The 16,217-nt window shown below is 36.5% G+C and overlaps 1 protein-coding gene across 2 annotated transcripts in view; it reads right to left on the bottom strand.

The window, feature by feature from the left end:
• Positions 1-13,232, bottom strand: part of LOC145778198 (3',5'-cyclic-AMP phosphodiesterase 4C-like) — a 77,587-nt gene extending 64,355 nt beyond the window's left edge. The window contains exons 1-2 of one of the 2 annotated variants that reach the window (XM_082589647.1): positions 13,114-13,232; positions 4,848-4,919 (exon numbers count right to left, since the gene is read on the bottom strand). In XM_082589647.1, coding sequence (XP_082445773.1) covers positions 4,848-4,919; positions 13,114-13,228 — 187 coding nt within the window. In that variant the 5' untranslated portion in view covers positions 13,229-13,232. Of the gene's footprint in view, positions 1-4,847; positions 4,920-11,864; positions 11,966-13,113 lie in introns of those variants that run through there. The other variant, XM_082589648.1, reaches the window with a different exon arrangement.
• Positions 13,233-16,217: the final 2,985 nt, after the last annotated feature.

Raw genomic sequence — 16,217 nt, 5'->3', positions numbered from 1 at the left:
TTCTTTACTTTCATGATATTCTAACATCTTGCTGCATGCTGATTGCTTTCTTTTCAATTGCAAAACTCGTCCCCTTCTAATTTTAATACTTCAACGTTTGAGGTCATTGCCTTTAATTTTTTTCGGTCATTACCTTTAAGCTGGGTGTGCACTGACAGCAAGCTTTCTACGACGATGTAATTCAAAAATTTATTGCACAAACAAGAAGAATCGAATTATGCTATAGATGAATTTTCCTTCTGTAGTCGAGGTGTTAAACATTTTCGTTTTTACGAAGTAGTAGGCTACGGCGGATAAAAGTACAGCCGACCAACATAGCAATCGACTTTCTTTTCTTGTTTATTATCGAGTTGCTTTGCTATTGTTTTTTGTTTTAACTTTCACCTGTTTGTTTTTAATTCGCTTGTACATTTCTCAAGGTGTTGCGACCGTGCCTAATCCTTGCATGAAGTAAATCATTTCCATCTCGAGCACGCTTTAACTTTCGCGTTTTTTCAGACTCCTGCTGTGTTATGGCAAGTAATATTGTTCGTTTTGATGGTCGGAAATAAAAAGTGAACTGAAGTATGTGACTTTAGAAATGCAACTTAATGTTTGATATTATTAAGTCTTTCATTCAATGCGCTGTCAAATAAATATCTATTTTGTATTCTTCTCCATTCCGACAACATTATTTTTGTCAGTTCTGTTCATGTTCACAATTTGTGCTGAAAATGCTCTCTGAACGCACCAAATTCAATGTTAATTTTAAAAATGTTCTGGGGGAGGCCCCCCAGACCCCCCGCTGTTGCTTTGCCGTTACTGAACACCCTGTCAAAGTGGTCACGGTACGCCACTGTCCATTACTAAAAATGCTTAACAGAGTTCATACAAATGCATACTGCATACAACACCACTCGCAACGTATTAAGCATTCAATTCGTTTCCACAGTAAAACAAATTGCTCGCATATTTTGGATCAACAGCGCCGCCAGCCGTCAGACTTTCTTCCACAAGGGCTCGCGCTACATGCAATCAAGCAAAAAATTACATTTTTAAAAAGATCTTGTTCAATTTTAAAAGGCGTTCGAAAGAGCGCTGGTGAGACACCGCTCGAGAGTATACGGGTTTTGTCTTCGGTAAGACAAAACCTATACGCAGAAAATCAAATACCACACAAAACACGCTGTGTAAGTATAGTAAAACCAGTTTGTGCTTTTCAGTCCAGAGTGTCGTTACAGTTGTAGTGCAAAGTCAAATTTATCTTACGTTTTCATTTATGTATATTGCAGATTTAATTCCTGATGAGGACACACGTACGTGTCGAAAACGTTTGAGTTTATTTTAATTATGTCATATTTTTTGTGTGTAAAAAAATATGTTAAACCCGCTAAGGTTACTCTGTTTTATTTTTCTGTATAGTAAAATATTATATACATTTTTCAATTGTGTAACCATATGATTTAAATGAAAACAATGCACCACCCATTTAATAGATGCGCTAAAAAACTAATGCTTAACTGAGGTGGGTTTTTATTTTGTCAAATAGGTCGCATGTATGAAAACTACGTATGAAAAAATATCGAAAAACAGTAAAATACTGTTCTAATGCATCAACCATGGTATCAACTATCTAGTTTGTTTTTTTATTAGTAACTTCTATATGAAACTCGCTTTTGTAACTCAACTGTTAAATATTATGGGTTATTCTGCTATTTTGGTTTCATTACAAAGAAAGGTTCAAGAGGTTCACTCCCTTTGGTCTTAGCCGCTGCACTGCGCATTACCATTTTCTTTTAAGAAACTATATCTTCTTAACAATCTTCACTCTTATGAAATGAACGTGTTGTCGTATATTCATCAACTCAATTTTTTTCAACTACAACCAAAGATATCGGCAGACTTATATTTGCAACAGCATTTGCTTAAGAGCTACATCTTGGGAGTACACTTGGTTGAGAATTTAGATTGCTGTAGTTTGGCATTTTGCTCGTTACAATAAGTTTCGTGATTTTACGCTGCCTTTGCTCAGGGTGTTTTTAAAATTAGACAATTTAAACTGTAAAATGATCCCATCTTAGTCAAGTCTTTCACTGAAATAAAACGTGTAAGAACTCTCGAATTTTGTCTTCAAGCTTCATTCTGTCTTTGCTCATATAAAAGTTCCATCGCCCTACTCTGTGAGTTTCCAGTAAACCATAAGCTAGGCTTTACCTCAACTTACAGTAAAAAAAACTTATAAAAACGTGTTTGACAACCGATTTACAAATTTCCAGTTTTGTATCACCTCCAAACTATGATGTGATGAATAGCCAAGTTCATCCACACCTTAACTCCAATAGAATGTGTATCTCCAGACAGCAAACCATCATTTTTACATTGATTCAACGTCTGCAGACGTTGAATCAATGTAAAAATGACGGATTTTGCTGTCTGAGTCAAGTTCACCAAATTTGCTTTGGAACGACGTTTACTGATAAAATTAAACTTATACATTTCCAATTTAACATATAACCAAATTCTCATCTAACACAAGCGAAAATGAAAACATCAAATCGATGTCATCAGTTTACGGCAAACTTTTTAAATCAATAAAACGTCTGTAGATTACATAGTTTGAGTGCTCAACAAATATGAACTGCTCACGTCATCAGCAAGGCTAATCTAAAGACATGAAAAAGTGATTTAATTGAAAGAATCTGAAAAAATATCTGTACGTATGTAATATTGGTTTCTAATAAATACACGTCAATGAAACGTGGCATCGAAAATTAATCAAGATGGAAAGCTTAAGGCGAGCTTTGTAAAACCATCTATTCTGCGCTAATGTGTGTATATTGGTATCATTAAGTCAGCACTAAAAGATTTACCCTTTTGCTTGTACAAACTGTAATCAGAATGTGAAATATTCAACATTGATTGACATACAGTCATTGGGCGGTTCTATGATGTTTATATTTTATGAAAACAATTTCGTGATAAACTTGTTTGGTTAAGTCAATAGCGTTTATTGCTGGGTTGGCTTAACGTACAAAGTAGCAGTGCAGAATATCATGGCCTGCTCTACGTACTGTAATAAGAATCTAAATGCGGTGACATGTAGAAGTATTGAACAAATGATTTCTTTGACATTTTTTCCGGAAGGTTTTGTTTAATTTGGCTTACCAATCGATGAAAACGGTTTCATATTACATGATTAGACATTTCCGAAAAGGAAATTTGACAAATTTTTATAAAAGATTTATGTTACAAATGAAAAGCATAAAGTTTATCAAGGCAAAAAGTGTTGAATATCTTAAACGTTTCTACGTTTTGTGTAAAAACTTGTATTTTTTGGGATATAGGAAATTTATAAAGCATGCTTCAGTGGAGTGTAAAAATGCCAAAAATTTTCTCTTGTTTACACACATACATTTGGATCAAAAATACGACGTTTCTGGGCCAGAACGTGATCGGGGGGGGGGTTATTTTAGCCGTATGCGCTCTTTCTGCCAAACCGCTATTTTGCATGCAGAAAACAATCACATCGTGTTCTGGAATCCAGATCATATACACCTTGTTGTAGCCTATCTGTTGTAAGATGGGTGGAGTTACAGTAAGACATACATAACGCCTTCATTGATAGTCGCACTCATTATATCAAGCCCACGGTACTAACGAGGGCACGTAGGTTGGCTACTTCCTTTGTTTTGGCCACTGTCCTCCAGCAACTACGGCTCCACAAATTATTATACCCTGCGTGAAGGTGAGCTGTATTTTTTCAACAACCAGCTTTAGCCGGGGATCAAACCAAGGTTGCATGATTGGAAAGCGAGCGCTTTATCCGCTACGTCGTCCCCACTGCGTAAAGCAATAGATCGAAGAGAATTCGAGAAAAAAAAATGAAGATTGTCAAAAACACTTTGGATCTTGCTATCTTCCTGTCTCACTTCCGTACAGCATTGCAGATCCCACTTTCGTACAGCATCTGTAGTGCTGTACGGAAGTGAGACATGGTGCTTACGGGAAAACGAATTGGCGATTTTAAGAAGAACTGAGAGAGCGATGGTGAGAGCAATGTGTGGTGTGAAGCTGATTGGACAAAAGAAATACCGAGGAATTTGTGAACTTGCTTGGGTTGAATGAAAGTGAGGACGAATGGAGTGAGGTAGTATGGGCATGTTTTCAGAAGGGATGAAGATGATGTTTTGAAAAGAGCGCTGAAGTTGCGAGTGGAGGGTTGTAGGAAACAAGGAAGGTCGAAGAAAAAGTGGAAAAGGCAAATTGAGGAGGAAAGCAGCTAGATGAGCTTGACAAAAGAGGACACGTTAGATAGGTCGATGTGGAGGCAGGTTGTGAAGGCGATTGCAGCACTTGGAGGCGAATCCGGCCACCCTCGGTAACGGGGACATCACCAGATTAAAACTGGACTACTGCTACGCAAAACGGACAACTTTGCGTTTACAGTAAATTTGTAACAACCGTGTAATAGTTAAAAACATTATCCGATGAATGAAATGTACAAGTATAAACACTTTAAGTGTTACTAAGGATGTTTTTAACATAATTTCTCCACACTTATTATTGCTAGGCAGCGAAAGCACTCATTACTTGCCCCAGGCTGCGGGCACAACAATAACTCGATGTTGTCCAAGACAAGCACACACAAAACAATTCTTACTTGACACTGACTTGACAATTCACTTTTATCTAAGCAATCACAAGCTCGTGCTTAAACACAACAGAATTTTTCACACAAGGTAAAATCATAGCACCTTTGTAGGAACAAGTTTATCTTCAGAAAGCCAACAAAGGGTAAAAGAGAGTAATAGTCGAGAACTATCCGAAAGAGGCTACTGTCAATGTACAGCGACAACTCGCGACATTACCTGCCAAGGAGGCGGTGCAACCTGCAGATTTTGATCTTCCGGAATGAACGTAACGCTTCGTCATTGCGAGATCTGCAAGTGTAAAAACAATCAAATCAAAGTATTTGAACAGAACACGATTGTAAGTTGCGTTTATTGCCTAAACAACCATATGGAACACAAGAAATCACATGCTGTCTTATTCACTCACGGTGAAGATTATCCTCAGCCACTATTAACTATAAAACCAATTGGAAAAGCTAGTTTGCTAAATCAAAGTTTTTACTACGTTTGATGAAGATTCATAATTTTTTGTTTTTGATGCAAACTGGATACCTTTAAACACTGCAAAGTGATTTTGGATTTCTAATGATTGTTAATAATATTTTAAAACCAGAATCACTAAATGTGTGTTTCATAAACATGTCATGCATAATATGCACTGCAGTAGCCTTGGCCCTGCTCCAAAACCAATATTTGCCTCCCTCTCTCTGTAGGTATCATGGCTGATACAGCCCTCGATGTACAATGATGTTCCAGTTTGATCGATCTCGTGCGTCTTGCCAAATTTTAGTAGGGTTTTTGATTTGTGGTTGAAAATTGTGCAAAAATGTGAATCTTTGAGCTCCTCTTGACCGTTTTCCTATTATTTTTCCACTTAAAGATAAATCTTCAAGTTCGCCTTTCCTTATGCTGTGATCCAAGAACTTCAGTTGCCGCATTTCTATAGATCTCATTGTCTGCTGCTCCTGGCCAATCTGTTGGAGAACTGCTCTGTTGGTTCGAAAAGCTGTCCATGGAATTTTAAGAATTCTTCGGTAAAACCACATTTCTGCAGCTTCAAGCTTTTTTCGGGTTTTTGTTGTTAGCGTCCAGGTTTCACATCTCACACTTCACATTTCACAATATTTGCCTAATGCACACCAAAACATTAAGATTACTTTTAAATTTACGATACACACAAAATACGAAAATTGCAAAGCAAACAAAAATTTCATTGTGTTTAAACGTATTTCTTTAAAAATAAATTTTCTCAAAAATATAAACGGTACGTAGTGAACTCCATTTACTTTATGGGGACCAAACTAACAACCAAATGACAAAACTCTAATTAATGGAAGAAAGAATAAAATTGTTCAAAAAAAACAACAGAGCGAACGCGGTCGTTCTTTGTCGCAGCACTGTGCCCTAATCAGAATTAATATTCAAAATTACAGTAGAAGATCACTTTAAATTTTTATCCTCCACATAACAATTGCTAGGTGATATTGCAAGTAGTAGATATGAACGCTTTATTTTGCACTTTATTTCAAGGTAGTACAAACCATTAAAATTAACCCAGAAACGTATGAGCCGCAACACAAACAGGAAAATGCGTAGTGCATCGTTAGAGTGCATCGATAAATTGACTGATGACATACATATAAACAGCTGTTAACTTAACGCGATTTTTCTATTTAGCTTCGCCTTGAAAAAGGCCAAGATGAGAAGACGCTAGCCTACGTCTCTCCAATGAGAAGAAAACACAAAACATAGCCCACAAAAATACCTTTTTATCTTCAAAGTTTGTTTAACGTTTAAACAGCAAAGTTTGCTAACTCACAAATTAACGTTTAAGCTGAGCTTTTAATAGTTTCTTAGTGTGCTTGTGTTATCAAAAAGCAATCCTGTTTCATGTTTGCACAATTGATTACAAAGCTTAGTTTGATGTTTTTATCAGCGCGATGACCGCTTAGCCCAAAAAAGCATCAGACCCCATTTACTAGCAAGCAAATCTTCCCTTTCAAATTTGAGGTAACGCCTGCAGAGCAGACGTTGAATCAATGTAAAAAGAACGGATTTTTCTAGCTAGATAGTACCAAAGTGAGCTCACGTTAACATGAAGACGAGCTATCAATAGACTAATAGAAATTGAAAATCGTATTTATACAACCTATGCTTACTTGTTCCATTATTAGCCCTTTTCATTGTACGGTATCTTTGATCAAACAACTGTTCAACTGATTTAAAGACCGTTTTGAATTCTTTGAGATTAAAAACAAAACTTGCGTAAACTGGTCATCAAGATTCACTTTTCGTCGTTATGAGACGAGGATAGCAATTTTATCGTGATGTAATTAGAGTTGGGCGTCATTTGCGCGATACCATTGTTTCATACTTCCTGAATGAAACGTTTATTGAATCATCATTACCATAGTATATTTGTAAAAGCTGTGAAGTCTCGCAGCTTGTTTGCACATTGGTGTTGAACAAATGTGATGAAGTAGAGTGGTGATGCGAGATGTACCCATTTTTTTTCTTTTCACTGGTTCAATTCCACGTATGAACTCATACAAACGTGTGAAGACTCGACAAAGCTTCATTTGTGTTGTTTCTCAATTCTGAGTTACCTTTTTAATGCTTGTTACAGTAAATAGTTCTTCACACTGAAAATACGGAGTCCTTCATTCACGTGATAAAACAATTGAACTTTGTCACCCTTCTGTTTTATCCTCACATCATAAAAGTTTAGATTCTGTTCAAAAATCACTGTTTTCCATAACACAATACACATGCTTTATGGCGCAGACGTTACTGTCATTCTTAAACCTTAGTAGACTAAACCATTGCATAAGACCAAGCTCATTACTTGAACGGGAGTTGAAATCAAGTCAAAGGAATCACATCAGACCGAACAAGAAAACAATCAACTCATGAACAAAAACATAACGTAAACAATCAATTAAAATTTAAGTAACTGAAAAACATTGACTACGGTACGCTGACATGTTGTTGGTTTTATTATGTTCGTTATCTATAAAAGCAAATTAGATGTAACTGCCGCATAATTGCCGAATGTGAAACTACTTGTTGCTCGTTTCAACAAAAAGAACATAATGAAATGATAATAATTGGGGGATACAAAAACCTAAATCCTCTAGCTGATACAAAATATCCAAGGTTTTGACAAGGGTACCAGCTGTAGTACACGTAATGCACATGACAAATAGCTGTCCTTCATACTGAAAGCATAGTTACAACAGAAGACCGATGCACATTCAAAAATTCGAATCTTAGCCAACAGTGAATGAACTTTCCCAGCAAAATAACACAGCTCAGTGGAGCAAAAACATCACCCAAGACCTCAACGACTGATCATTCTTATACATAGTTTTTCTCAATGCAGCGAACTTTCAAGTTTCAAGTTAACACACAACACGATATCGGATAAAAAAAAACTTAGACAAACTATGGGTTGTGTCAGTGTCAAGACTTGCTGAGCTTGCCAGAACAGTAAATAAAACAAATGAGAAGTTTAAAGTGGAAGTGAAGGAAAACTGTGCTTCGAACAACCATAAAGCACATAGCCGTAAGAGATGGAGAGCAGGGGGGGCCGGTCGCTTCCCTGCTAAAAAAAACGTCGCAAATTTGGGCAAAAATGTCCAGTTATTTGGGCAAATCAATCTTACCATGATGTTTCGACATCTCACTAGTTTACAAACTTTACAATTGTTATAATTTATGAGACATTGGCATTTTTCAATCAATGTAAAATGTATTATCTTCGATTTTGGAAACCATTCCACCATGTGGTATTGCAATTCAGGCAGAATGATAAGTTTCGATTTAACATTTGCAGAAAGTATGAGCAAAAGAGCACAATTGGCAAACAGAGGTCAGCTTATTCACTAACATGTAAGCCACATTTCTTTATGGGTAGGATTCAAAAGCCTTCTGGATGTTGGTAACCTTATGAGCTTTTTTGCTTTTTTTCTATATCCTGCTAATGCAGTTATTTATAAAATCATTTGAGCAAAAATGTTATTTGGACAAATCAATTTTTACGATGAGTTTGCAACATGTTACCAGTTTAGGAACTTCGTAGGGTATAGTGTTTTATTTTGAAATACATTAACATTTTTCTTCGAATGTAAAATGTAGCATTATCAATTTGGAAGCTTTTGTATTTGGTATTGCAATATTTGGGCGAGCGTCAAGCTTCAATTCAGTATCTGCAGAAATTAAATGCAAAAGAATGCATTTTGGTAAGCAGATGTAAGCTTATTTCAGGTATTCATTGGGATACTAGTCTACATTTCTTTATCAGTATAATTTTGAAAGCTTGCCGGGTACGGATAGCCTTCTGAGGTTTCTGTTTTAGCATCGAAAACTTGTTCAGGTTTTTTGTCCATGCCTTACTAATGCAACTATTAGTAAAAATATTTGGGAAAAAATGTCCAGTTATTAACGTAACAATGGTATTGAAAGATGATTGACTATGATTTGATTGTAATATTACATCAAATACTAAAAGTAGTTTTGTGCAAAGGTGCAAGTTTGATGCAAGAAAGATTCAATTTGATGGTTTATTTACGATAATTGGGACGCAGACATGTCTATGAATGTAGATTACAGTTATGTCAGCTTTGTTTACCTAACTTGAACGTTATGCTGCTTGTGTTTTTGTACACTGCCAAGTTGATGATCGTGGAGTTATTAGACCAGGGGTCGGGAACCTACAGCTCGCGAGCCGTACAGTATATGGCACTTTGTGACAGCATCTGGTTCACAGAAAGTTTTATCTTTACTTTTCATTAAAATTTAAAGCTAAAAATACGCTCAGAATGCACCAAATTAGAAGGAAATTTTTCAAAAAAAATCTGGGGGACGTCTCCCACACCCCTCGGCCCCCGTTGTTTTTCGTATCTTCAGTAAACACGTGGTCCCACTTTACAACTCATCGCATGCCACCACATGTTAGTTGTATTAAGTGTTAAAGCATTATACGGTTCGTACAGAAATACATTTCCAAAAATGTAGTTTTCAATTTCATGGCTCTCTCACCTACAAAAAGTTTACGACTCCTATGTTAGACTGTAAACCACGTCAGAGATTGTGTGCGTTTTTGAAAGTATATTTGCAAAGACAAAATTTGATAAATTTTGTTTGCCCCCCAAAATGTTTTACTCGCTTACGGCTATGATAAGGCATTATGCACGGCAGCAACTTACTATCTGTCATTGATGATGAAAAAAGCCAAAAACAATTGGGAAAAATCATTTGTCTCTATTAAAAAATTGTTGTTACACAAATTTAAAGTCTGTTAAACACATAGATCAATGTTTGAAGATAAGACAATATGTTTTCTAAACACTGCTTGAGCATTCTTATTGGTAACGGAAGGCTACATAAATCATTGTAATATCTGTCAGTGCTAAAACAACGAAGTTTTCAATCACAGTTCGCTTTGGTTTGGCGGCATGCAAGATGATATTCCAAACGAACATAAAATGGCAGTTAATTGCAGCGACCTTTTTCGGCTAATAACACGTCTTATAGATTATAGAATATAGTCTATGCAAAAATCATATCACTTATAAACTACTGAGCCTCTGCCCAGCCACGATAGATTTGCATAAATAATTATTTCTTTGTTATTAACGGAAGATTTTTTTCAACGTATAGCCTAACCAATGTCCAATGGACATCGATTTTTCAGCTGATCGACAACTATAATCGCTTTTGTTTTGTCAAATGTATTATTGATGAAAAATAAATAAATATTTTTTGAGTAAAAAGATAAACAAGCAGCCCACGTCATGAGTAGGTTTTTCAAACGTCCAAGCAGAGGCCGTCCCATCGCACACGCGCCAGTGACGTCAAAAGCGGAATGTTTCGACGTAAGTTCCCAATTCACGTCTGTTGCTGACGTCAGCAGATAAATTTTGCTGTCACAAAATCATCCCATAAATTTCGTGTGATGAAATAAACAAAGGATTTCGCGGCGAAAACACGAAGCGCAGCTGTTAAGCTGTGGTTTTGTTTCTGCCTTCATGCTACCTCGGCTAACAAAACCCGTGTTTTTCACAATGCAGTGTTAAACGAAAGGCTTTGCCAGCTGGGACATTAGTGAAAGCATAATCGAGCAAGCTCAGCTCAAACCACAAACCGCTTCAGTGTTGTTAATCCGGAGTGTAACAAACTGTATGCATCCGCAGTAATTTGTTTTCAGTGAAAATTTTCACTTTAGCAAAAAAATTTGTGGCGCAATCCCCAGCCAAATCAGACCAGTTCTTTTACATTGATTCGATGTCTGCAGACCTTAAATGCATGTGAAAAAAACTGGGTTGTTTACAGCTGCAGTGATTGGTATGTGTGAAGTGAAACAAAAATGACAATAGTCATAACACACCAAGAAAAGTTAATGTGATTGTTTACCAGCACTTTCATCATGACAGAAGCTAATCAGCAATAAATGAACAGTTGATGGTCATCATAAAGCCCGTGCTGGCTACCTATTCTTTGAAAATGGAAAAAAGTTAAAAATAGTTTGCTAGTAGGCCTATTTGGGCTATGTTTATACTTCCCTAAAACAATCGCCTAGCCCTAGTTTAACCACTTGTGAGTTGTGACAACTTGCAGCACTTGTCACAACCTGCATTGGAATCAAATGATGTTTTGTATTGACAGAACGACACTGAGTATTTATTTGTGGACAGTAGTGGAGTAAAACGCACATGTTCACCCCAGCTTACAAAATCCTCTCTTCCACTGATTCATCGTCTCAATCTATACAGGACAAATTTTACTAGCTGCTATTTTCAGACTGTACGCTACCTAACAAACAAATGTGATATTTCATTATTTTTGCTTCGAACATAGGCAAATTGCCTAAAAACCAACAAAAAAGCGTGGCAGGGTGAATTGATGGCGGCTCAGTCAGCTGTGTGAAAAAATTGTTTTTCATGTAACTGCAGCGATTGTATTGACTCAAACAATGCAGTATTTATGCAAATGGTATTAGCATCACAATCGACAGAGGTATGTAATATTGTAATATACAAGTGTAAAACTGTTCATTAGAATGTACCTTATTTCATCACAAGGCTGGGGAAAAAATGTTTGATAATATAAAGCAACATTTAAAAAACGGAGTAATGCAGATTTAAAAACCTAAGTCAGATTCTACAGCACACAATTTCCATTGTTTTCTTGTTTCAAAATGTTGCTTGAAAAATCACATACAATACGTCCGAGCTGCTAACCAACATGTACTACCTGTTGCCTCGTCTTGTACGTCATCAGTCCCAGGATCATCAAAACTTGTCACTGACCAACTGATGGATGATTGTTTAGAATGACTTGACATTGTAACAACGTTGTAATACGAACGTGGGCAAAGCAATAGAAATCTTCAATTTTTGCGGATTTAACAAAAGTATAAGATTTTTCTAAACATAACAAAACCACTTCTTGTAAAAGATTAAAACATTCCTACGCTGATCGTCTGATCCACTGATCACTTCACTGTATCATGTGTCTACAAAAACACTGATTTTAAGCTGATGTGCCGTCACCTAACATTAATATAATGTAAAAACGGTGCGTTTTTGCCGCTGAAGCCCCAAGCTGACGCAACGGTCCTCAGCAGCACGTAAGTCCCATTTGTTGTGAACAGGAATCACAATAATGACCTTCAAGCACTACTCAAAAATGCTGTTTTTTGGTATACCACTTGTCAAACGTGGAAACTGCTTGGCAACCAATAATTTGGGACTAACTTCATAACTGAAACTGCATTGCGGTCTCGAAACCAAGTGAGAAACTAGCAGTCGTTTTTTTCCCTGCAATCAAGCTTCACAAAGCTCACATTTGTACCAACTTTCTGTCGCCTGTTGTCTGCATCGCAGTATTGACCCAACTCAAACACAGTCAGCATTTACAATGATGTTAGAAACCACTGCGCTTTCAAGCTTAACTTTTTTGTATCACAGGTTCATTTGTCACACCGAACAGTTCAACCAACGCTTTCACACTGCTCTGTTAGGAATGTTTGAATAACGTAACACTTAATGTACAACTCATCACTGATAAGACAAGTTATCGTAGTTGATCAAAAATGGAATGTTGTGAGCTGACTCAGCCTCAAAACTACTAGCTTAATTTTATGTTGGTTCAATATCATTACATGTTTATTATTAATAATAAATAATTGCATGTTTGAACTACCAAAAATAGAAGTGGAAATGCATTTCATGAAGGAAAATATTTACGCTGTTCGTTCAGAAGGAAATGAATTACATTTTCTAAAGCTGTCCTCCAGGCAAATGTAATCGCTATTCTGTGATATATTTCATTGCTCATTCGTATCGTATTATTCTAAACTGATTATTAAAAAAGGCTTTTGTTTTTCAAGTGATTTGTTCACACTGTGCAAATGAAAATGGATTTACGGAGTGATTGCTATATTTTATACAACAAAGCTATCTTGAAAGATTTCACACGTGTTGTTAATAATAAAATATACCTGCAGTGGATCTGTGTTGCCATTGAAGCATTCGTAATCTCATTTGATATTCCGATTCAGCTTCAGAAATTAATTCTTCATTTTCTTCTGATTCTTCAGCAATGCTTTTCTCCATTGACTGTTCATTGTTAACTTTTGCAGGAGTTACTTTCAACAAGAATTCATCCCACGACAAAGCTTTGGCTGGCATTCTTTGCCTCTTTCCACGATACTTTGCAATTATATCTGCTACAGGTTGATTCCTTTCCATATTTTTGAGCACGCAGTCCCTTGGCATAGAAGCAATAATGTCCTGAAGGCCTACAACAATATCTTTTCAACGGGGTGTGGAAAAAATGCAGCGGCTTGTACAACTTGTAACTGTGAATAGTGCAGTAAGCCTACGGTATAGCCTACTTTCTGCATAATAAAAGTACCCATCACAAAGAATGTCATTGAGTTTTCCTCAAAAAAAATCAACACTGAATCGTTAAACGCAGATTCATTATTAAGTCTTAATGTTCTGCAGATAAATACGATTTTGACCACAAAAAGCTCAGAGCAATGGAAGCCTACGTACACTTCGGCTGCAGTTCATTTTCCCACTAAGCTCAACCCTCGCTTTATTCAAATCGGAATTCAGAATAGACTCAATGACAACTGACCATGCCTGGCCGGCGTTCCGTTATAAAAACATCATTTTTTGTTTTGTATGTCAGCCCTAGAAGTTGGTTTGTAACTGCTATTATAGGCTACAGTGTTATCAACTGACTAAACATTTCTTACCCAAGCTGCAAGTAAGCTGCTTTAATGCTAAAAAACGTGCAGAGACAGAAACGGGTAACAGCTAGACACTGCTGGCGAGATCACAACAACTTGCCACAGAAATCACAAATAGCGGTTCCAACTTAGCTTGATCGCGCGACGTATGATTTTTAAAACGAAAACAAAAAACGATGACTAAGATCAACGTTCACTCACCACCTGTTGCTAACCTACTTATAATTTTGTGCTGTTACGAAGGTGCTTCCGAGTGGACTCGTCAATACCCAGTCTTTCTGTAAATACGGTGTTTGAAACAGCTGATACAAAAAGGTTATACAGCCTACACAGCAAACAAACGTTTGTAATTTTTTGTTTCAGAGTATAAGGGCGTAAAATGTAAATTGGTAAATGGCGGCGCTTATTTTAACCTTGGCATGTAAATTTTTTAAAACAATAATATTAGTGAACTGGTTTAAAACATACGACCTAACATAATTCAGGTCGGGTCAACAAGTAGTCAAGATTGTTTAAAGTTGCGATAAAGGAAGAAGAAAGCTATAATGGTATGAATGGAGGGAAATCTTATAATTTTTTAGCTTTTTATTTAAATAACTGAAGCATTTAAATTGTAACGAGTTTCTACATTGGCATAAAGCTAATACGATACACCAATGCAACAGCAACTGTAGTGTTATGCAGTGCCTTTCAAATTGGCTAAGGTTGGTTATTTAAACTAAAGGAAGATCATAGTCACCTTCAATGCAGACAAGTAGCATCAATTTTATGAAATGCTTGAGCTGCAAGCGGTCAAAGTACAACAAAATCGAAGAACTCCTATTTTCGTCAACCTTGTAAAATAAAAATCTCTAAACTTGATCTTGCAAACCTCCAAACCTGATCCGAAAAACTTAACACCTTGCTGAATACGAAGCTAAAATCGTTAAAAAATCACTGAACTCAACTTTTAAATATTTTGTGTAACCTACTCACTGGAACTCGTATAAAACTAATAAATTGATTAAGTTCTTGGAAGCGCCATGTCGCCAGAGATTGTCATTTAATCATCTAGGTTCTACAACATATAACTAATACTTCCATAGTCAAATACTTAAATATGTAGGTAGATGTTAGATTCCAAGTAGCCTGTAATAAGCTTTCCAAACAAGCTTTGTTTTCTGCATTTGCAATGTCTATTTAACATTATCTTTCAAAGTCCAACACAAAAAGTCATACTTAGTTGACTGAAGCAAAGCTAAATATACCCCTGTCTTATAACGAATATGGCTATAAATACACCAGCTCAACGTTGTTTGTATCATTGCCAAAACAGCAAATTAAAGTTCAATTATTTTGACTAGGCAGTTTATAAAGATAACCTCCATTTTTTCAATAATTCCCTTTAATTTTTCTTTGTATTAACCGAGTGCTGATCTTTATAGTTGACGAATAACTGACTTGATAAATAATCGAAATAATCGGAATTCGCTTTAACCTCAGAAAAACAAATATTTATCAGCAAAAATGGAGTCAGTTTGTCATTACCCTTACTTTGAACAACAACAGCAGTAGTTTCAGAACGAGCAGTCGCGTGAAAGGGCTGCAAAATTATTAAACCAGAAGTGGTGTTGTTGTTATCCTGACGTCAGAGTTTTCGGATCATGAGTTAATTGCCTGCCTGATACACAAAGCGGATGTTTCAGCTGACAGATGCGTGGAATTATCAAAATAGTTATACAATCATTACACGTTAATCTCTTTGGTTGAGAACCGTAGGCCTATACCACAATGCCATAGCAGCCTACACAGGCTATGTAAGCTAGCCTGCTTAACTTACTGTATAGTGAACTACGCTTGCTTGGTAGAAAACTCATACTAATAGGTTTTGTCGGTAATTCAGTGATTGCGGACGCACCATTATAAACCATTGCCATTCAGTGTACTCAAAACATTAAAAGTGGTGCTATTCAAGCGATAATTGTACACGTAAAAATAATAATTTGCAAATGAACGCATAAACATATAAGAAATGCAGCATGAGAGACTTGTGCTAAAATAGATGCCGGCAGTTCAACTTCATTAACGACTTTTCAGCAACTGAACATAGTCTGCCTTTCTACAGAGGGTCAAAACATTGAACTGGAATCAAGTAGTATTGCATACGAGTGATCTACCTGACCGCAGTCAGCACAAAGTGGAAATTTTGGGAGCCTACCAGACTCAAATTATCCTCTCAACAGGCCTGCACATAAACACTACCATCTAAATATGTGTTCAGCACTCGAGTCTACAAGGTACCGTTGTATTCTCAAACTTTTTCAATTCAGCTTTGACCATGTAGGATTCGTTGTGCCACCACCAGA

The sequence above is a fragment of the Aplidium turbinatum genome, chromosome 10 (genome assembly GCF_918807975.1).
Source record: "Aplidium turbinatum chromosome 10, kaAplTurb1.1, whole genome shotgun sequence".
In the NCBI taxonomy this organism is placed as follows: Eukaryota; Metazoa; Chordata; class Ascidiacea; order Aplousobranchia; family Polyclinidae; genus Aplidium; species Aplidium turbinatum.
Note: the sequence above shows the minus strand (reverse complement) of the source record. Positions and strands in the feature narration are given on the sequence as shown.